The sequence below is a fragment of the Oncorhynchus kisutch genome, linkage group LG24, assembly GCF_002021735.2.
Source record: "Oncorhynchus kisutch isolate 150728-3 linkage group LG24, Okis_V2, whole genome shotgun sequence".
NCBI classification, from domain to species: domain Eukaryota; kingdom Metazoa; phylum Chordata; class Actinopteri; order Salmoniformes; family Salmonidae; genus Oncorhynchus; species Oncorhynchus kisutch.
In genome coordinates, this window is record NC_034197.2 from 45,326,786 (window position 1) to 45,350,149 (window position 23,364).

A 23,364-nucleotide genomic window follows, 5' to 3' on the forward strand; every position below is an offset into this window, starting at 1 on the left:
CTCATGCTTTCGCCGAAAAGCATTTTAATAATCTGACTTGTTGGCTAGATTCACAACGAGTGTAGCTTTAATTCAGTACCCTGCATGTGTGTTTTAATGAACGTTTGAGTTTTAATGAGTGCTATTAGCATTTGGCGTAGCGCATTTGCATTTCCAGATGGCTGGGTGGGACGCAGATGTCTCAGGTGACGCTAAGAGGTTCATAAAACATACACCCCCACCCTTCTTCTTACCGGAGAGATATTTATTCCTGTCTGCGCGATGAACTGAGAACCCAACTGGCTGTACGGACTAAGACAGTATTTCCCGAGAGAGCCATGTTTCCGTGAAATAGACTATGTTACAATACTTGATGTCTCTCTGGAAGGAGATCCTCGCCCTGAGCTCGTCAACTTTATTATCCAGAGACTGAACATTAGCGAGTAATATACTTGGAAGCGATAGGTGGTGTGCGCGCCTCCTGAGTCAGACTTGAAGTCCACTGCAAATACTTCTTCTCTGCCAGCTGTGTTTTGGATCAGCATCTGGAATCAGTTCAATTTCCCTGGGGGTGCGAACAAATGTTCAGATTCAGGAAAGTCTTATTCCTGTTTGTAATGCTGCTAAGGCTGGTGAGATACCGCCGCTCTGATATCCAAAAGTTCTTCCCGGTTGTACGTAAGAACACGAACATGTTTTTCTTAGCAGCTAGATTATGGCTGCCCTATCTGTCGGTGTCATTTTACTGAGGCCAGTTGGACGAACTGCCAAATTCTCTAAAACGACATTGGAGGCGGCTTATGGTAGACATTTTTTTTTTAAATACCCGGACAAGAGTTCTGGTGGACATTCCTGCAGTCAGCATGCCAATTGCACAGTCCTTCAAAACATGATATCTGTGGCATTTTGCACATTTTGGAGTCGCCTTTTTTTGCCTCCTGCACAAGGTACACCTGTGTAATGATCATGCTGTTTAATCAGCTTCTTGATATACCACACCTGTCAGCTGGGTGGATTATCTTGGCAAAAGGGGAAATACTCACTAACAGGGATGTAAACTAACATGTATGGAACATTTCTGGGATGTTTTATTTCTTGTGAAACACTTTACATGTTGCGTTTATATTTTTGTTCAGTGTATGTTTATTTGGACTCTCTTTATCTCCTCCCTTCCTTTTCCCTCTTCCTCCCTCCTCCCCATTCTCTCTCTTCCTCCCTCCTCCCTTTCCTCCTCTCTCCTCCCCATTCTCTCTCTCTTCCTCCCTCCTCCCTTTCCTCCTCCCTCCTCCCCATTCTCTCTCTCTTCCTCCCTCCTCCCTTTCCTCCTCCCTCCTCCCCATTCTCTCTCTTCCTCCCTCCTCCCTTTCCTCCTCCCTCCTCCCCATTCTCTCTCTCTTCCTCCCTCCTCCCTTTCCTCCTCTCTCCTCCCCATTCTCGCTCTCTTCCGCCCTCCTCTCCTTCCTCTTGCAGACGCTGCATGCCTCCGAGTGCGTGCAGAGGTCTCAGTTCAACCCCGGAATGTCGCATCATCATCAGCTTCTCCTAGCGCCCTCGTAGTTCTCTATCTATGTCTATCTTTAGGACTATAAACACTGCGAGCAGAACCCGGTAGACTGATAACCATTACCTGAGGGTGCTACCGAACCCCGTGGTCCCTCTCACCCCCCCTGCCTGCTTAGGAAGCACATCACCTCTGCGTCTTGTCTCTCTGCGCCCCGCTGCTGAGCGAGATCAATCAGACAGACAGAGCGGATCTTCAAGGGGACAATATTCATCATCATGATCAATATCAACATATGGACCAAGCGATAACGGAATCAGCTCTGTTACTTTAGTAGATTCTCTGCTTCCAGGCGCATTAACGGGATTCTGCCTCCGTCTCTGTGTCCTTGAGCTCGGCCTGTACAGTGAGTCAGTGGTGTGTAGCCTATGCATGTTTGTGTGTGCGTATGTGCATCTGTGTGTGTGCATATGAATAAATATGTGTGTACATGTAGGTGAATATCAGTGTGTACGTTTGTGTGTGTGTGTGTGTGTGTGTGTGTGTGTGTGTGTGTGCGTGCGTGCGTGCGTGCGTGCGTGTGTGTGTGCGTGTGCGTGTGTGTGCGTGCGTGCGCGTGTGTGTGCGTGTGTGTGTGCGTGCGTGCGCGTGTGTGTGTGTGTGTGTGTGTGCGTGCGTGCGTGCGTGCATGCGTGCGTGTGTGTGTGTGTGAGTGCGTGTGTGTGTGTGTGCGTGTGTGTGTGTGCGTGCGTGTGCGCGGTATGATGCCTGATGATGGAAGGAGATGTTTTGTAGGTCAAAGAGTTCTTTAGTGTATTTTATTTACCCCTGTGATCACGCTGTCCGGGTAGGTTGGTGTTTCTGTCATAGTGTGTTTGTGTATTTTATTTACCCCTGTGATCACGCTGTCCGGGTAGGTTGGTGTTTCTGTCATAGTGTGTTTGTGTATTTTATTTACCCCTGTGATCACGCTGTCCGGGTAGGTTGGTGTTTCTGTCATAGTGTGTTTGTGTATTTTATTTACCCCTGTGATCACGCTGTCCGGGTAGGTTGGTGTTTCTGTCATAGTGTGTTTGTGTATTTTATTTACCCCTGTGATCACGCTGTCCGGGTAGGTTGGTGTTTCTGTCATAGTGTGTTTGTGTGTGTGAGATCAGAGAGTGAGAGATGGACAGAGATATAGAGGAAGGAAGTGTCACACAGTAGACTACATAACAGCTATACCGAGTAAACAAAACAACACCTTCTCTTTCCATGGTGAATCCAGATGAACCTGTTAAATCCATTTCATTCTTAATCACCTGTTAAATCCATTTCCTTCTTAATCACCTGTTAAATCCATTTCATTCTTCATCACCTGTTAAATCCATTTCATTCTTCATCACCTGTTAAATCCATTTCATTCTTAATCACCTGTTAAATCCATTTCATTCTTCATCACCTGTTAAATCCATTTCATTCTTAATCACATGTTAAATCCATTTCATTCTTAATCACCTGTTAAATCCATTTCATTCTTAATCACCTGTTAAATCCATTTCATTCTTAATCACCTGTTAAATCCATTTCATTCTTAATCACCTGTTAAATCCATTTCATTCTTAATCACCTGTTAAATCCATTTCATTCTTAATCACCTGTTAAATCCATTTCATTCCGTGTAGATGAAGGGGAGGAGACAGGTTAAAGGAGGATTTTTAAACCTTGAGAAAATTGAGACATGGATTGTGTGGGTCAAGAACTGCAATGCTGCTGGGTTTTTCACACTCAACAGTTTCCTGTGTGTATCAAGAATGGTCCACCACCCAAAGGATATCTAATCAAATCAATTTAGTTTATTTGTCACGTGCGCCGAATACAACCTTACAGTGAAATGCTTACTTACAGGCTCTAACCAATAGTGCAAAAAAGGTATTAGGTGAACAATAGGTAGGTAAAGAACAGGAAAATGACAGGCTATATACAGTAGTGAGGCTATAAAAGTAGCAGAGAGTAGCAGTAGCATAAAAGAGGGGGTGGTGGGTGGTGGGACACAATGCAGATAGCCCGGTTAGCTCGGTCAACTTGACGCAACTTGAAGCATTAGAGTCGACGTGGGCCAGAACCCCTGCAGAAAGCTTTCCACACCTTGTACAGTCCACGCCCCGACAAATGGAGGCTGTTCTAAGGGCAAAAAAAGTGTGCAACTCAATATTAGGAAGGTGTTCTTAATGTTTTGTATACTCAGTATAAATCAGTAATGGATATCAGCTATATATTTATTTATCAGCTGTTTGTATATCAGTTATATTTACAGTGCCAGTCAAAGGTTTGGACACACCTACTCATTCAAGAGTATTTCTTAATTTTTTACTATTTTCTACATTGTAGAATAATAGTGAAGACATAGAAACTATGAAATAACACATGTGGAATTATGTAGTAACCCTTTTACTTTTTCTTCTTTTACAAATCTAAATATATTTACAATTTATAATTTTCCAAAGTAGCCACCCTTTGCCTTGATAACAACTTTGCACACTCTTGGCATTCTGTCAACCAGTTTCACCTGGAATGCTTTTCCAACAGTCTTGAAAGATTCACACATTATCCTTCACTCTGCTGTCCAACTCATCCCAAACCATCTCAATTGGGTTGAGGTCGGGTGATTGTGGAGGACAGGTCATCTGATGCATCACTCCATCACTCTCCATCTTGGTCAAATAGCCCTTACACAGCCTTGGTCATTGTCCTGTTGAAAAACAAGTGATAGTCCCACTAAGTGCAAACCAGATGGGATGGCGTATTACTGCAGAATGCTGTGGTAGACATGCTGGTTAAGTGTGCTTTGAATTCTAAATAAATCACAGACAGTGTCACCACTGTTGACTGATACTGTATATCAGCTATACATACCAGCTGTATGCATATCAATTTATTAACAATATGTACAGTACCAGTCAAAAGTTTGGACACACCCATTCAAGGGATTTTCTTTATCTACATTTTCTACAGAATAATAGTGAAGACGTCAAAACTATGAAATAACACATGTGGAATCATGAAGTAACCAAAACTATGAAATAACACATATGGAATCATGAAGTAACCAAAACTATGAAATAACACATATGGAATCATGAAGTAACCAAAACTATGAAATAACACATATGGAATCATGAAGTAACCAAAACTATGAAATAACACATATGGAATCATGTAGTAACCAAAACTATGAAATAACACATATGGAATCATGTAGTAACCAAAACTATGAAATAACACATATGGAATCATGTAGTAACCAAAACTATGAAATAACACATATGGAATCATGAAGTAACCAAAACTATGAAATAACACATATGGAATCATGTAGTAACCAAAACTATGAAATAACACATATGGAATCATGAAGTAACCAAAACTATGAAATAACACATATGGAATCATGAAGTAACCAAAAAAGTGTAAAACAAAATCTAAATATATTTATCATTTTAGATGATTGAAAGTAGCCAACCTTTGCCTTGATGACAGCTTTGCCTGTTACTGTATATCAGCTATATATTTATATACCAGATATATAGTGCATTCAGAAAGTAGTCAGACCCCCTTGACTTCTTCCACATTTTGTTACTTTACAGCCTTAAACTAAAATGTATTTAAAACAAAAATCCCCTCATTAATCTACACACAGTACCCAATAATGAAAAAACAGTTTTTAGAAATTTTAGCAAATGTATAAGTAAATAAAAAGCTGAAATATCACATCTGTATTTGGGGAGTTTCTCCCATTCTTCTCTGCAGATCCTCTCAAGCTCTGTCAGGTTGGATACGGAGCATCGGGTTCGACTCTGGTCTCTGTCTGGGCAAATCAAGGACATTCAGAGACTTGTCCCGAAGCCACTCCTGCATTGTCTTTGCTTTGTGCTTAGGGTCGTGCACTATATAAGGAAGACTCAAGGTTTTGTCGGCCTGAGATAGAGTATCTAATGATAAGCTGTAGACCACACTATCTACCTAGAGAGTTTTCATCTGTATTTTTTGTAGCTGTCTTCATACCACAGACAGAAGTGGCACTAAAACCACACTCAATGAGCTGTATATTTTTACATTTTTATTTTATTTCACCTTTATTTAACCAGGTGGCCAGTTGAGAACACCTTTATTTAACCAGGTAGACTAGTTGAGAACACCTTTATTTAACCAGGTAGGCTAGTTGAGAACACCTTTATTTAACCAGGTAGGCCAGTTGAGAACACCTTTATTTAACCAGGTAGGCTAGTTGAGAACACCTTTATTTAACCAGGTAGGCTAGTTGAGAACACCTTTATTTAACCAGGTAGGCTAGTTGAGAACACCTTTATTTAACCAGGTAGGCTATTTGAGAACACCTTTGTTTAACCAGGTAGGCTAGTTGAGAACACCTTTATTTAACCAGGTAGGCTAGTTGAGAACAAGTTCTCATTTGCAACTGCGACCTGGCCAAGATTAAGCATAGCAGTGTGAACAGACAACACAGAGTTACACATGGAGTAAACAATTAACAAGTCAATAACACAGTAGAAAAAAAAAATGTCTATATACATTGTGTGCAAAAGGCATGAGGAGGTAGGCGAATAATTACAATTTAGCAGATTAACACTAGAGTGATAAATGATCAGATGGTCATGTACAGGTAGAGATATTGGTGTGCAAAAGAGCAGAAAAGTAAATAAATAAAAACAGTATACCGCCATAAGCAAACAGGAAATGCTCACCCAGAGGCAGCGCTCCTAGTGACAGGGGAATTTAATGCAGGGAAACATAAATCAGTTTTACCTCATTTCTATCAGCATGTTAAATGTACAACCAAAGGGAAAACAATTCTAGACAATCTTTACTCCACACACAGAGACGCGTACAAAGCTCTCCCTCGCCCTCCATTTGGCAAATCTGACCAGAATTCTATCCTCCTAATTCCTGCTTACAACCAAAAATTAAAGCAGGAAGCACCAGTGACTCAGTCTATAAAAGAGTGGTCAGATGAAGCAGATGCTAAACTACAGGACTGTTTTGCTATCACAGACTGGAATATTCCGATGGCATTGAGGAGTACACAACATTAGTCACTGGCTTCATCAATAAGTGGATGGCTCACATCAACACCATTATCCCAGAAACCCAGACCCACTCCAATTTGCATACTGCACCAACAGATCCACAGATGTTGCAATCTCTATTGCACTCCACACTTCCCTTTCCCACCTGGACAAAAGGAACACCTATGTGAGAATGCTATTCATTGACTACAGCTCAGTGTTCAACAACATAGTGCCCTCAAAGCTCATCACTAAGCTAAGGACCCTGGGACTTAACACCTCCCTCTGCAACTGTATCCAGGACTTCCTGACGGGCCGCCCCCAGGTGGTAAGGGTTGGTAACAACACATCCGCCACAATGATCCTCAACACGGGGGGCCCTCAGGGGTGCATGCACAGTCCCCTCCTTTACTCCCTGTTCACTCATGACTGCACGGCCAGGCACGACTCCAACACCATCATTAAGTTTGTTGACGACACAACAGTGGTAGGCCTGATCACCGACAACGATGAGACAGCCTATTGGGAGGAGGTCAGAAACCTGGCAGGACAACAACCTTTCCCTCAATGTGATCAAGACAAAGGAGATGATTGTGAACAACAGGAAAAGGAGGACCGAGCACACCCCCATTCTCATCGACGGGGCTGTAGTGGAGCAGGTTGAGAGCTTCAAGTTCCTTGGCGCCATATCACCAACAAACTAGAACGGTCCAAGCACACCAAGACAGTTGTGAAGAAGGCATGACAAAGCCTTTTCCCCCTCAGGAGACTGAAAAGACTTGGCATGGGTCCCCAGATCCTAAAAAGATTTTACAGCTGCACCATCGAGAGCATCCTAACTGGTTGCATCACTTTCTGGTATGGCAACTGCTCAGCCTCCGATCGCAAGGCACTACAGAGGGTAGTGCAAAGGGCCCAGGACATCGCCGGGGCCAAGCTTCCTGCCATCCAGGACCTTTATACCAGGCGGTATCAGAGGAAGGCCCTAAAAATCGTCAAAGGCTCCAGCCACCCTAGTCATAAACTGTTCTCTCTGCTACCGCATGGCAAGCTGTACCGGAGCTCCAAGTCTACGACCAAGAGGCTTTCTATAAAGCTTCTACCCCCAAGCCATAAGACTCCTAAACAGCAAATCAAATGGCTACCCAGACTATTTGCATTACCCCCCCCTTCTACGCTGCTGCTACTGTCTGTTATTGTCTATGCATGGTCACTTTAAATAACTCGACCTACATGTACAAATTACCGCAATTACCTCGACACAGTTGCCCTAACCTGTACCCCCGCACAATTGACTCTGTACCGGTACCCCCTGTATATAGCCTCCACATTGACTCTGTACTGGTACCCCCCTGTATATAGCCTCCACATTGACTCTGTACCGGTACCCCCTGTATATAGCCTCAACATTGACTCTGTACCGGTACCCCCTGTATATAGCCTCCATATTAACTCTGTACCGGTACCCCCAGTATATAGCCTCCATATTGACTCTGTACTGGTACCCCCTGTATATAGCCTCCACATTGACTCTGTACCGTAACACCCTGTATATAGTCTCCACATTGACTCTGTACCGTAATACCCTGTATGTAGCCTCCACATTGACTCTGTACCGTAACACCCTGTATATAGCCTCCACATTGACTCTGTACCGTAATACCCTGTATATAACCTCCACATTGACTCTGTACCGTAATACCCTGTATGTAGCCTCCACATTGACTCTGTACCGTAATACCCTGTATATAGCCTCCACATTGACTCTGTACCGTAATACCCTGTATGTAGCCTCCACATTGACTCTGTCCCGTAATACCCTGTATATAGCCTCCACATTGACTCTGTACCGTAATACCCTGTATGTAGCCTCCACATTGACTCTGTACCGTAATATCCTGTATGTAGCCTCCACATTGACTCTGTACCGTAACACCCTGTATATAGCCTCCACATTGACTCTGTACCGTAATACCCTGTATATAGCCTCCACATTGACTCTGTACCGTAATACCCTGTATGTAGCCTCCACATTGACTCTGTACCGTAATACCCTGTATATAGCCTCCACATTGACTCTGTACCGTAATACCCTGTATGTAGCCTCCACATTGACTCTGTCCCGTAATACCCTGTATATAGCCTCCACATTGACTCTGTACCGTAATACCCTGTATGTAGCCTCCACATTGACTCTGTACCGTAATACCCTGTATGTAGCCTCCACATTGACTCTGTACCGTAATACCCTGTATATAGCCTCCACATTGACTCTGTACCGTAATACCCTGTATGTAGCCTCCACATTGACTCTGTACCGTAATACCCTGTATATAGCCTCCACATTGACTCTGTACCAGTACACCCTGTATATAGCCTCCACACTGACTCTGTACCGTAATACCCTGTATATAGCCTCCACACTGACTCTGTACCGTAATACCCTGTATATAGCCTCCACATTGACTCTGTACCGTAATACCCTGTATATAGCCTCCACATTGACTCTGTACCGTAACACCCTGTATATAGCCTCCACACTGACTCTGTACCGTAATACCCTGTATATAGCCTCCACACTGACTCTGTACCGTAATACCCTGTATATAGCCCTACTATTGTTATTTGCTGCTGCTCTTGATTAATTTGTTATTCTTATCTCCTACTTTTTAATACAAATGTTTTTTTCGTATTTTCTTAAATCTGCATTGTTGGTTAATAAGGGCTTGTAGGTAAGCATTTCACTATAAGGTCTACACTTGTTGTATTCGGCGCATGTGACAAATACAATTTGATTTAATTTGGCAAACTGCAAACGGGCTGTCATGTGCCTTTTACTGAGAAGTGACTTCTGTCTGGCTACTCTACCATAAAGGCCTGATTGGTGGAGTGCTGCAGAGATGGTTGTCCATCTGGAAGGTTCTCTCATCTCCACAGAGGAACTCTGGAGCACTGTCAGAGTGACCATCGGGTTCTTGGTCACCTCCCCTGACCAAGGCCCTTCTCCCCCGATTGCTAAGTTTGGATGGGCGGCCAGCTCTAGGAAGAGTCTTGGCGGTTACAAACTTCAGCCATTTAAGAATGATGGAAGCCACCAGTGGTGGAAAAAGGACCCAATTGTCATACTTGAGTAAGGTAAAGATACCTTAAAAGAAAATGACTAAGTAAAAGTGAGTCACCCAGTAAAATACTACCTGAGTAAAAGTGAGTCACCCAGTAAAATACTACCTGAGTAAAAGTGAGTCACCCAGTAAAATACTACCTGAGTAAAAGTGAGTCACCCAGTTAAATGCTACCTGAGTAAAAGTGAGTCACCCAGTAAAATACTACCTGAGTAAAAGTGAGTCACCCAGTAAAATACTACCTGAGTAAAAGTGAGTCACCCAGTAAAATACTACCTGAGTAAAAGTGAGTCACCCAGTAAAATACTACCTGAGTAAAAGTGAGTCACCCAGTTAAATGCTACCTGAGTAAAAGTGAGTCACCCAGTAAAATACTACCTGAGTAAAAGTGAGTCACCCAGTAAAATACTACCTGAGTAAAAGTGAGTCACCCAGTAAAATACTACCTGAGTAAAAGTGAGTCACCCAGTAAAATACTACCTGAGTAAAAGTGAGTCACCCAGTTAAATGCTACCTGAGTAAAAGTGAGTCACCCAGTTAAATACTACCTGAGTAAAAGTGAGTCACCCAGTAAAATACTACCTGAGTAAAAGTGAGTCACCCAGTAAAATACTACCTGAGTAAAAGTGAGTCACCCAGTAAAATACTACCTGAGTAAAAGTGAGTCACCCAGTTAAATGCTACCTGAGTAAAAGTGAGTCACCCAGTTAAATACTACCTGAGTAAAAGTGAGTCACCCAGTAAAATACTACCTGAGTAAAAGTGAGTCACCCAGTAAAATACTACCTGAGTAAAAGTGAGTCACCCAGTAAAATACTACCTGAGTAAAAGTGAGTCACCCAGTAAAATACTACCTGAGTAAAAGTGAGTCACCCAGTAAAATACTACCTGAGTAAAAGTGAGTCACCCAGTTATATACTACCTGAGTAAAAGTGAGTCACCCAGTAAAATACTACCTGAGTAAAAGTGAGTCACCCAGTAAAATACTACCTGAGTAAAAGTGAGTCACCCAGTAAAATACTACCTGAGTAAAAGTGAGTCACCCAGTTAAATACTACCTGAGTAAAAGTGAGTCACCCAGTTAAATGCTACCTGAGTAAAAGTGAGTCACCCAGTAAAATACTACCTGAGTAAAAGTGAGTCACCCAGTAAAATACTACCTGAGTAAAAGTGAGTCACCCAGTAAAATACTACCTGAGTAAAAGTGAGTCACCCAGTTAAATGCTACCTGAGTAAAAGTGAGTCACCCAGTTAAATACTACCTGAGTAAAAGTGAGTCACCCAGTAAAATACTACCTGAGTAAAAGTGAGTCACCCAGTAAAATACTACCTGAGTAAAAGTGAGTCACCCAGTAAAATACTACCTGAGTAAAAGTGAGTCACCCAGTTAAATACTACCTGAGTAAAAGTGAGTCACCCAGTAAAATACTACCTGAGTAAAAGTGAGTCACCCAGTAAAATACTACCTGAGTAAAAGTGAGTCACCCAGTAAAATACTACCTGAGTAAAAGTGAGTCACCCAGTAAAATACTACCTGAGTAAAAGTGAGTCACCCAGTAAAATACTACCTGAGTAAAAGTGAGTCACCCAGTAAAATACTACTTGAGGAAAAGTCTTAAAGTATTTGCTTTTAAATATATTTAAGTATTAAAAGTAAATGCAATTGCTAAAATGTACTGAATATCAAAAGTAAAAGTATAAATAATTAAATATCTCTTATATTAAGCAAACCAGACATATAGCTGGTCTTGTTTTTTTAATTGAAGGATTGCCAGGGGCACGTTGCAACACTAAGATATAATTTACAAAACGAAGCATGTACTTGGTGAGTCCTCCAGATCACAGGCAGTATAGGGATGACCAGGGATGTTCTCTGTTTAGTGAGTCCACCAGATCACAGGCAGTAGGGATGACCAGGGATGTTCTCTGTTTAGTGAGTCCACCAGATCACAGGCAGTAGGGATGACCAGGGATGTTCTCTGTTTAGTGAGTCCTCCAGATCACAGGCAGTAGGGATGACCAGGGATGTTCTCTGTTTAGTGAGTCCACCAGATCACAGGCAGTAGGGATGACCAGGGATGTTCTCTGTTTAGTGAGTCCTCCAGATCACAGGCAGTAGGGATGACCAGGGATGTTCTCTGTTTAGTGAGTCCTCCAGATCACAGGCAGTAGGGATGACCAGGGATGTTCTCTGTTTAGTGAGTCCTCCAGATCACAGGCAGTAGGGATGACCAGGGATGTTCTCTGTTTAGTGAGTCCTCCAGATCACAGGCAGTAGGGATGACCAGGGATGTTCTCTGTTTAGTGAGTCCACCAGATCACAGGCAGTAGGGATGACCAGGGATGTTCTCTGTTTAGTGAGTCCTCCAGATAACAGGCAGTAGGGATGACCAGGGATGTTCTCTGTTTAGTGAGTCCACCAGATCACAGGCAGTAGGGATGACCAGGGATGTTCTCTGTTTAGTGAGTCCTCCAGATCACAGGCAGTAGGGATGACCAGGGATGTTCTCTGTTTAGTGAGTCCTCCAGATCACAGGCAGTAGGGATGACCAGGGATGTTCTCTGTTTAGTGAGTCCACCAGATCACAGGCAGTAGGGATGACCAGGGATGTTCTCTGTTTAGTGAGTCCTCCAGATCACAGGCAGTAGGGATGACCAGGGATGTTCTCTGTTTAGTGAGTCCACCAGATCACAGGCAGTAGGGATGACCAGGGATGTTCTCTGTTTAGTGAGTCCACCAGATCACAGGCAGTAGGGATGACCAGGGATGTTCTCTGTTTAGTGAGTCCACCAGATCAGAGGCAGTAGAGATGACCATGGATGTTCTCTGTTTAGTGAGTCCTCCAGATCACAGGCAGTAGGGATGACCAGGGATGTTCTCTGTTTAGTGAGTCATCCAGATCAGAGGCAGTAGGGATGACCGGGGATGTTCTCTGTTTAGTGAGTCCTCCAGATCAGAGGCAGCAGAGATGACCAGGGATGTTCTCTGTTTAGTGAGTCCTCCAGATCAGAGGCAGTAGGGATGACCAGGGATGTTCTCTGTTTAGGGAGTCCTCCAGATCAGAGGCAGTAGGGATGACCAGGGATGTTCTCTGTTTAGTGAGTCCTCCAGATCAGAGGCAGTAGGGATGACCAGGGATGTTCTCTGTTTAGTGAGTCCTCCAGATCAGAGGCAGTAGGGATGACCAGGGATGTTCTCTGTTTAGTGAGTCCTCCAGATCAGAGGCAGTAGGGATGACCAAGGATGTTCTCTTGATAAGTGCCGGAATTTGACCAATTTCCTGTCTTGCTCAGCATTCCAAATGTAACAAGTACTTTTGAGTGTCAGGATAAATGTGTGGAGTAAAAAGTACCTTGTTTTCATCAGGAATGTAGTGAAGTAAAAGGAAAAGTTGTAAAAAATATCAATAGTAAAGTAAAGTACAGATACCCCCAAAAACGACTTAAGTAGTACTTTCAAGTATTTTACAATTTGGGGTATTGTGTCATTATGGGGTATTGTGTCATTATGTCATTATGGGGTAATGAGTCATTATGGGGTATTGAGTCATTATGTCATTATGGGGTATTGAGTCATTATGGGGTAGTGAGTCATTATGTCATTATGGGGTATTGTGTCATTATGTCATTATGGGGTATAGTGTCGTTGTGGGGTATTGTGTCATTATGTCATTATGGGGTATTGAGTCATTATGGGTTATTGTGTCATTATGTCATTATGGGCTATTGTGTCATTATGTCATTATGGGGTATAGTGTCATTGTGGGGTATTGTGTCATTTTGGGCTATGGTGTCATTATGAGGTATTGTGTCATTATGGGGTATTGTGTAATTATGGGGTGTTGAGTCATTATGGGCTATTGTGTCATTATGAGGTATTGTGTCATTATGGGGTATTGTGTCATTATGGGGTATTGTATCATTATGGGGTATTGTGTCATTATGGGTTATAGTGTCATTGTGGGGTATTGTGTCATTTTGGGTTATGGTGTCATTATGGGGTATTGTGTCAATATGTCATTATGGGGTATTGAGTCATATTGTCATTGTGGGGTATTGTGTCATTATGGGGTATTGAGTCATTATGTCATTATGGGGTATTGTGTCATTATGGGGTCTTGAGTCATTATGTCATTATGGGGTAGTGAGTCATTATGTCATTATGGGGTATTGTGTCATTATGTCATTATGGGGTATAGTGTCGTTGTGGGGTATTGTGTCATTATGTCATTATGGGGTATTGAGTCATTATGGGTTATTGTGTCATTATGTCATTATGGGCTATTGTGTCATTATGTCATTATGGGGTATAGTGTCATTGTGGGGTATTGTGTCATTTTGGGCTATGGTGTCATTATGAGGTATTGTGTCATTATGGGGTATTGTGTAATTATGGGGTGTTGAGTCATTATGGGCTATTGTGTCATTATGAGGTATTGTGTCATTATGGGGTATTGTGTCATTATGGGGTATTGTATCATTATGGGGTATTGTGTCATTATGGGTTATAGTGTCATTGTGGGGTATTGTGTCATTTTGGGTTATGGTGTCATTATGGGGTATTGTGTCAATATGTCATTATGGGGTATTGAGTCATATTGTCATTGTGGGGTATTGTGTCATTATGGTGTATTGAGTCATTATGTCATTATGGGGTATTGTGTCATTATGGGGTCTTGAGTCATTATGGGGTATTGAGTCATTATGGGTATTGAGTCATCATGGGGTATTGAGTCACTATGGGGTATTGACTCATTATGTCATTATGGGGTATTGAGTCATTATGTCATTATGGGGTTTTGAGTCATTATATCATTATGGGGTATTATGTCATTATGGGGTATTGTGTCATTATGTCATTATGGGGTATTGTGTCATTATGGGGTATTGTATCATCATGGGGTATTGTGTCATGATTGGGTCCTGAGTCATTATGGGGCATTGAGTCATTATGTCATTATGTGGTATTGTGTCATTATGGGGTATTGAGTCATTATGTCATTATGGGGTATTGAGTCATTATGGGGTATTGTGTCATTATGTCATTATGGGGTATTGTGTCATTATGGGGTATTGTGTCAATATGTCATTGTGGGGTATTGAGTCATATTGTCATTGTGGGGTATTGTGTCATTATGGGGTATTGAGTCATTATGGGGTATTGAGTCATTATGGGGTATTGAGTCATTATGTCATTGTGGGGTATTGTGTCATTATGGGGTATTGAGTCATTATGGGGTATTGAGTCATTATGTCATTATGGGGTATTGAGTCATTATGTCATTATGGGGTATTGAGTCATAATGGGGTATTGTGTCATTTTGTCATTATGGGGTATTGTGTCATTATGGGGTATTGTGTCATTATGGGGTATCATGTCATTATGGGGTATTGTGTCATTGTGGGGTATTGAGTCATAATGTCATTATGGGGTATTGAGTCGTTATGTCATTTTGGGCTATGGTGTCATTATGAGGTATTGTGTCATTATGGGGTATTGTGTAATTATGGGGTGTTGAGTCATTATGGGCTATTGTGTCATTATGAGGTATTGTGTCATTATGGGGTATTGTGTCATTATGGGGTATTGTATCATTATGGGGTATTGTGTCATTATGGGTTATAGTGTCATTGTGGGGTATTGTGTCATTTTGGGTTATGGTGTCATTATGGGGTATTGTGTCAATATGTCATTATGGGGTATTGAGTCATATTGTCATTGTGGGGTATTGTGTCATTATGGGGTATTGAGTCATTATGTCATTATGGGGTATTGTGTCATTATGGGGTCTTGAGTCATTATGTCATTATGGGGTAGTGAGTCATTATGTCATTATGGGGTATTGTGTCATTATGTCATTATGGGGTATAGTGTCGTTGTGGGGTATTGTGTCATTATGTCATTATGGGGTATTGAGTCATTATGGGTTATTGTGTCATTATGTCATTATGGGCTATTGTGTCATTATGTCATTATGGGGTATAGTGTCATTGTGGGGTATTGTGTCATTTTGGGCTATGGTGTCATTATGAGGTATTGTGTCATTATGGGGTATTGTGTAATTATGGGGTGTTGAGTCATTATGGGCTATTGTGTCATTATGAGGTATTGTGTCATTATGGGGTATTGTGTCATTATGGGGTATTGTATCATTATGGGGTATTGTGTCATTATGGGTTATAGTGTCATTGTGGGGTATTGTGTCATTTTGGGTTATGGTGTCATTATGGGGTATTGTGTCAATATGTCATTATGGGGTATTGAGTCATATTGTCATTGTGGGGTATTGTGTCATTATGGTGTATTGAGTCATTATGTCATTATGGGGTATTGTGTCATTATGGGGTCTTGAGTCATTATGGGGTATTGAGTCATTATGGGTATTGAGTCATCATGGGGTATTGAGTCACTATGGGGTATTGACTCATTATGTCATTATGGGGTATTGAGTCATTATGTCATTATGGGGTTTTGAGTCATTATATCATTATGGGGTATTATGTCATTATGGGGTATTGTGTCATTATGTCATTATGGGGTATTGTGTCATTATGGGGTATTGTATCATCATGGGGTATTGTGTCATGATTGGGTCCTGAGTCATTATGGGGCATTGAGTCATTATGTCATTATGTGGTATTGTGTCATTATGGGGTATTGAGTCATTATGTCATTATGGGGTATTGAGTCATTATGGGGTATTGTGTCATTATGTCATTATGGGGTATTGTGTCATTATGGGGTATTGTGTCAATATGTCATTGTGGGGTATTGAGTCATATTGTCATTGTGGGGTATTGTGTCATTATGGGGTATTGAGTCATTATGGGGTATTGAGTCATTATGGGGTATTGAGTCATTATGTCATTGTGGGGTATTGTGTCATTATGGGGTATTGAGTCATTATGGGGTATTGAGTCATTATGTCATTATGGGGTATTGAGTCATTATGTCATTATGGGGTATTGAGTCATAATGGGGTATTGTGTCATTTTGTCATTATGGGGTATTGTGTCATTATGGGGTATTGTGTCATTATGGGGTATCATGTCATTATGGGGTATTGTGTCATTGTGGGGTATTGAGTCATAATGTCATTATGGGGTATTGAGTCGTTATGTCATTTTGGGTTATTGTGTGTAGATTGATTAGGACATAGTTTTATTCAATCATTTTTAGAGTAAGGCTGTAACGTAACAAAGTGTGGAAAAGGTGAAGTGGTCTGAATACTTTCCGAATTCATTGTATGTTGTAAATAAATGGCCAACATATCAATGCCTATAGGCCACCAAACAGAAACACCCTGGGTAGTATTCAGAACACAGGACCATTCCAGAAACATCCTCTCTCCCCTTAGCCTCTAGCTAGATCTTATCCCCCTAACTAGCCCATAGCAGCCAGAGATTTCTAGATCTCAGAGGATACAGTCAGCTACAAATAGGACCATGCTACAGGTCAACCGTATTGTGGAAGTGTCATCTGTTGTTGTTCTGTCTTTGTTGCTACACTGTTGTTGCTCTGAAATGTAGATTCACCTCCTGAATGGTAGATAACCACCCACTACATGCAAAGGCCAAAGAGTAGGACATCTTGGCATTAAAAGCATAGTCTGTTTTTATACGTTGATATGCATATAGGCTACTGAAAAACGTTCTAATATTGCATACAAACCGACTAAATAGGACAGGACCCAGCCAGGGAGGGAGAGAGGCCCAGATTCAGGACAAGGCAGGGGTGACCCTGTAGATGCCAGTCTGAAAGTAGGGCTACAGGAGTATAGCTGTCCTCAGCCAGGACACTGAGAGGGAGACGTGGAGGAGACAGAGAGAACGAGAGAGGAAAGAGCTACAAACCAGAATGAGGTAGATGGAGAGAAAGGGGAATAGCTGAATGGAATATAAAGATGGAGAGAAAGGGGAATGGTTGAATGGAATATAAAGATGGAGAGAAAGGGGAATGGTTGAATGGAATATAAAGATGGAGAGAAAGGGGAATGGTTGAATAGAATATAAAGATGGAGAGAAAGGGGAATGGTTGAATAGAATATAAAGATGGAGAGAAAGGGGAATGGTTGAATGGAATATAAAGATGGAGAGAAAGGGGAATAGCTGAATGGAATATAAAGATGGAGAGAAAGGGGAATGGCTGAATGGAATATAAAGATGGAGAGAAAGGGGAATAGCTGAATGGAATATAAAGATGGAGAGAAAGGGGAATGGCTGAATGGAATATAAAGATGGAGAGAAAGGGGAATGGTTGAATGGAATATAATGATGGAGAGAAAGGGGAATGGCTGAATGTAATATAAAAAGACGAACTAGAACAAGTTCATGAATTAAGTGAACTCTAGGTTGGAGCTCTAGTGGCTCAGGGGACCAAGGTCCTCATTTTGATTGGCTGTTGCATAAAACAATTGACATCAAGTTGCAGGTGTGTTGCTAGTTGTAGAGATGAGTTATAAATCTATCTTTCTTTCTTTCTTTCCAGGTTCCAGTCTGCTCTACCACTAGTCCTTCTCTCAACCCCCAACCCCTTCATAAGCGAGACAAGAGAGAAGAGTGGAGTCGCCAAGGACACAGGGAGAACGCTGGAGGCAGCCCTAATCCCTCGGAGTGGGAGAACAAAATACTAGAAAAATAACTGAGTCAGTTGTTTCTGAGATGTTGCTGACTGGTCCCTGGTTAAAACCTTGACCCCTGACCCTACTGGTTAGCTAATGAAGTCTGTGTTTAAGACTTGTGTCTAAGAACTCTTGAAAGAAGAAGGAAGGACCAGCGCTTGGTGACTGGCTGGTATAAATAAGCAGAAACACTCGCTGCTCCGAGAGAGAGAGAGAGAGAGAGAGAGAGAGAGAAAGAGAGAGAGAGAGACAGAGAGAGAGAGACAGAGAGAGAGAGAGAGAGAGAGAGAGAGAGAGTAAGTCTGGACTCGTGTGTTCCAGATGAGTGGGTGAAACCTCTCCAGAGAAGGAAATAGAGACCACAGAGAGAGAAGAGGACCAAACCAGTCTGTCAGAATGTCTACCACCGCCACCATGGGAGAGATGGCTAACAGTGCTGTTGAGTTCTACCCTAAAGGCCGGAGCCGAGGTGGAGGTGGGAAGGGGGAGGGTAACAATGCTGTAGAGGGAGATTTTGGGGTGACGGTGGAGGAGCTCAGGGATCTGATGGAGCTCCGGGGAGGGGAGGCCATTCAGAAGATACAGGAGGCATACGGAGACTCAGAGGGCCTGGCCACTAAACTGCTCACCAACACTATTGACGGTAAGGTAGTAGGGAGGGTGTGTGTGTCTGTGGCTGTGTGTGTGTGTGTCTGTGTGTGTGTGTTTCTGTGTTGTTTGGCCTGTGGGATTGATCTCAGGCCAGCTGACAGTATCAGATGATCAACACTGAACAACCTTACTCTAGCAGAACAACATGACAGACACACATACACACTCTGTCAGTCAATTTCATTGATTTGAGTATTTCAGGCAGAGGCCGATCCTACCTGTCGAATCGGATCCAACTACAAGCATTTTTGTCCTGTCGAATCAGGTCCAACTACAAGTATATTTCTCCAGAGGCCAAAAGGCCGTCTCTGAATAGCAGCACAGCCGTCTGTGGAATAGTCTTTGGAATAGTCTTTGGAATAGTCTTTGGAATAGTCTGTGGAATAGTCTGTGGAATAGTCTGTGGAATAGTCTGTGGAAAATTAGGTAAATTGTCATTGAGGAATTCAGTGAGGTAGTCAGTAGGGAATCAGTAGATAGTCAGCAGGGTAGTCAGTAGGTAGTCAGCAGGGTAGTCAGTGGGGCAGTCAGTGGTAAGTGAGGTAGTCAGCAGGGTAGTCAGTTGGTAGTCAGTGAGGTAGTCAGCAGGGTAGTCGGTAAGGTAGTCAGCAGGGTAGTCAGTAGGTAGTCAGTGAGGTAGTCAGTAGGTAGTCAGTGGGGCAGTCAGTGGTAAGTGAGGTAGTCAGTAGGGTAGTCAGTAGGGTAGTCAGTGAGGTAGTCAGCAGTGTAGTCAGTGAGGTAGTCAGCAGGGTAGTCGGTAGGGCAGTCAGTGGTAAGTTAGGTAGTCAGCAGGGTAGTCAGTTGGTAAGTGAGGTAGTCAGTAGGGTAGTCCGTAGGTAGTCAGTGAGGTAGTCAGCAGGGTAGTCAGTAGGTAGTCAGTGAGGTAGTCAGCAGGTAATCAGTGAGGTAGTCAGCAGGGTAGTCAGTAGGTAGTCAGCAGGGGTAGTCAGTAGGTAGTCAGTAGATAGTCAGCAGGGTAGTCAGTGGGGCAGTCAGTGGTAAGTGAGGTAGTCAGTAGGGTAGTCCGTAGGTAGTCAGTGAGGTAGTCAGCAGGGTAGTCAGTAGGTAGTCAGTTAGGTAGTCAGCAGGGTAGTCAGTGGGTAGTCAGCAGGGTAGTCAGTAGGTAGTCAGTAGGGTAGTCAGCAGGGTAGTCAGTGGGGCAGTCAGTGGTAAGTGAGGTAGTCAGTAGGGTAGTCAGTTGGGTAGTCAGTGGGTAGTCGGTGAGGTAGTCAGCAGGGTAGTCAGTGGGTAGTCAGCAGGGTAGTCAGCAGGTAGTCCGCAGGGTAGTCAGTAGGTAGTCAGCAGGGTAGTCAGTGAGGTAGTCAGCAGGGTAGTCAGTAGGTAGTCAGTGAGGTAGTCAGCAGGGTAGTCAGTAGGTAGTCAGCAGGGTAGTCAGCAGGGTAGTCAGTAGGTAGTCAGCAGGGTAGTCAGTAGGTAGTCAGTAGGTAGTCAGTAGGTAGTCCACAGGGTAGTCAGTAGGTAGTCAGCAGGGTAGTCAGTAGGGTAGTCAGCGAGGGTAGTCAGTAGGTAGTCAGTGTTAAGTGAGGTAGTCAGTACAGTAGTCAGTAGGGTAGTCAGTGAGGTAGTCAGTGAGGCAGTCAGTGGGGTAGTCAGTAGGGTAGTCAGTAGGGTAGTCAGCGAGGGTAGTCAGTAAGGTTGTCAGTCGGGTAGTCAGTGAGGCAGTCAGACATGATGATTGATGCTTGGCTGCTGTTAAGTAAAAATGATCTAGCTTTTGTCCATAATAATCATGTAGGCTATACCCTCACTATATCTGCCAGCTGTTGGCTAGAGAGCATGTTCCAAAGCCAGGCTGGGCTCATTTTAGTGACAGAACCATCAGAAGAGTTGAAAATGCGATGGAAACACATTTAACTTGTATTTTTTATTTGGTACATGGGAATTGAAACTAAAGGTATTTTCATGTGTACTACATCATCACACAAAGCCTTTAATCCCCAACAAGTCAGTTTGATGGAAACATCTATGGTGGGAAAATGTGGATTTTAGGATATTCACATTAAAATATATCTCCTATTGGATGGAATTCTAGCTAGTGAGAGAGTTGGTAAACTAGTTTGTGAATTAGTTATTCGAGATTCCCAGTGAAATAGCCTTTTAAATTGTTTGGTAGAGGAAAACTACAAGACATTGTTTGGCCAACAGTTTGAAGAGTTGATACGCAGAACTAACACCTCTTTACCACAGCATCCAGGAACAGGATCCGTTTAACCTTGGGAACTGCAATACCAATATTTAATTACACACATACTCACTACTGCAGTTTGACACCATTACAGAGATCTAAGAGAAAGAAAGGAGGAGGGAGGAAGTAAAGAGAGGAAGAGGGAGAGGGAGAGAGGGAGAGGGGGAGGAGTGCTAGAATAGCTTGCCGCATTGTCAAGGACATATCAAGGGGAGATTGAGAGAAAAAGGGAGAAACAAAAAAGGGGGAGTGCAGTAGAGGGAGGAAGGTAAAAAGAGGGTGTGAGGAAGAGAGGCAGAAATAAATGGGGTAAGAAGAGAGGGAAGAAGAGAGGAAGAGAATATTTACAAAGTAATGATCACTCAACAAATTGTTGTTCAACTCCTTCTCTGTGATTATGTGATTATGGTAGTTTCATTACACCTATTTTACATCCAGAGTTGGGCTATGGGAACAGATATTTACAGTCATTCAGAAAGTATTCATTACACCTATTTTACATCCAGAGTTGGGCTATGGGAACAGATATTTACAGTCATTCAGAAAGTATTCATTACACCTATTTTACATCCAGAGTTGGGCTATGGGAACAGATATTTACAGTCATTCAGAAAGTATTCATTACACCTATTTTACATCCAGAGTTGGGCTATGGGAACAGATATTTACAGTCATTCGGAAAGTATTCAGACCTCTTGACTTTGTCCACATGTTGTAACGTTACAGCCTTATTCTAAAATGCATGACACAGTTTCCCCTCATCCATCTACACACAAAACCTTATAATGACAAAGGAAAACTTTTTGTTGGGACATTTTTGCAAATGTATTAAAAATGAAAAAATGAAATATTACATTTACTTAAACATTCAGGCCCTTTACTCAGTACTTTGTTGAAGCACCTTTGGTAGAGATTACAGAATCGAGTCTTCTTAGGTTTGACTCTACAAGCTTGGCACACCTGTATTTGGCGAGTTTCTCGTTGGATGGGGAGCGTCGCTGCACAGCTATTTTCAGGTCCCGCCAGCGATGTTAGATCGGATTCAAGTCCGGGTTCTGGCTGGGCCACTGAAGGACATTCGGAGACTTGTCCCGAAGCCACTCCTGTGTTGTCTTGGCTGTGTGCTTAAGGTCATTGTCCTGATGGAAGGTGAACCTTCGCCCCAGTGTGAGGTCCTGAGCGCTCTGGGGCAGGTTTTCATTAAGGATCTCTCTGCACTTTGCTCTGTTCATATTTCCCTGGATCCTGACTAGTCTCCCAGTCCCTGCTGCTGAAAAACATCCCCACAGCATGATGCTGCAGCACCACCATGATGCTGTCACCACCACAGCATGATGCTGTCACCACCACCATGATGCTGCCACCACCACAGCATGATGCTGTCACCACCACCATGATGCTGTCACCACCACAGCATGATGCTGCAGCACCACCATGATGCTGTCACCACCACAGCATGATGCTGTCACCACCACCATGATGCTGCCACCACCACAGCATGATGCTGTCACCACCACCATGATGCTGTCACCACCACAGCATGATGCTGCAGCACCACCATGATGCTGTCACCACCACCATGATGCTGTCACCACCACCATGATGCTGTCACCACCACAGCATGATGCTGTCACCACCACCATGATGCTGTCACCACCACCATGATGCTGTCACCACCACAGCATGATGCTGCAGCACCACCATGATGCTGTCACCACCACCATGATGCTGTCACCACCACCATGATGCTGTCACCACCACCATGATGCTGTCACCACCACCATGATGCTGCCACCAGAATGCTTCACAGCAGGGATGGTGCAAGACGCGACGCTTGGCATTCAGTCGTAAGAATTCAATCTTCGTTTCATCAGACCATAAAATCTTGTTCCTCATGGTCTGAGAGTCCTTTAGGTGCCTTTTGGCAAACTCCAAGTGAGCTTTCATGTGTATTTTACTGAGGAGTGGTTTCTGTCTGGCCACTCTGCCATAAAGGCCTGATTGGTGGAGTGCTGCAGAGATGGTTGTCCTTCCGGAAGGTCAGAGTGACCACCGATTGCTCAGTCAAACTTCTTCCATTTAAGAATGATGGAGGCCACTGTGTTCTTGGAGATCTTCAATGCTGCCGAAATGTTTTGGTACCCTTCCCCAGATCTGTGCCTCGACACAATCCCGTCTTGGACCTCTATGGACAATTCCTTCGACCTCATGGCTTGGTTTT

General features: G+C 43.0%; 1 protein-coding gene across 3 annotated transcripts in view; it reads left to right on the forward strand.

Annotated features, from left to right (window-relative positions):
- Positions 1-1,466: 1,466 nt before the first annotated feature.
- LOC109882373 (plasma membrane calcium-transporting ATPase 3) overlaps positions 1,467-23,364 on the forward strand; it is a 220,816-nt gene continuing 198,918 nt past the window's right edge. For 2 of the 3 annotated variants that reach the window (XR_004205175.1, XM_031803547.1), the window contains exons 1-2: positions 1,467-1,897; positions 18,154-18,929. Coding sequence is in view for 2 of the 3 variants with exons in the window: in XM_031803547.1 (XP_031659407.1) it covers positions 18,683-18,929 (247 nt within the window). In the remaining variant the exon portion in view is untranslated. The remainder of the gene's footprint in view (positions 1,898-18,153; positions 18,930-23,364) is intronic. The other variant, XM_031803548.1, reaches the window with a different exon arrangement.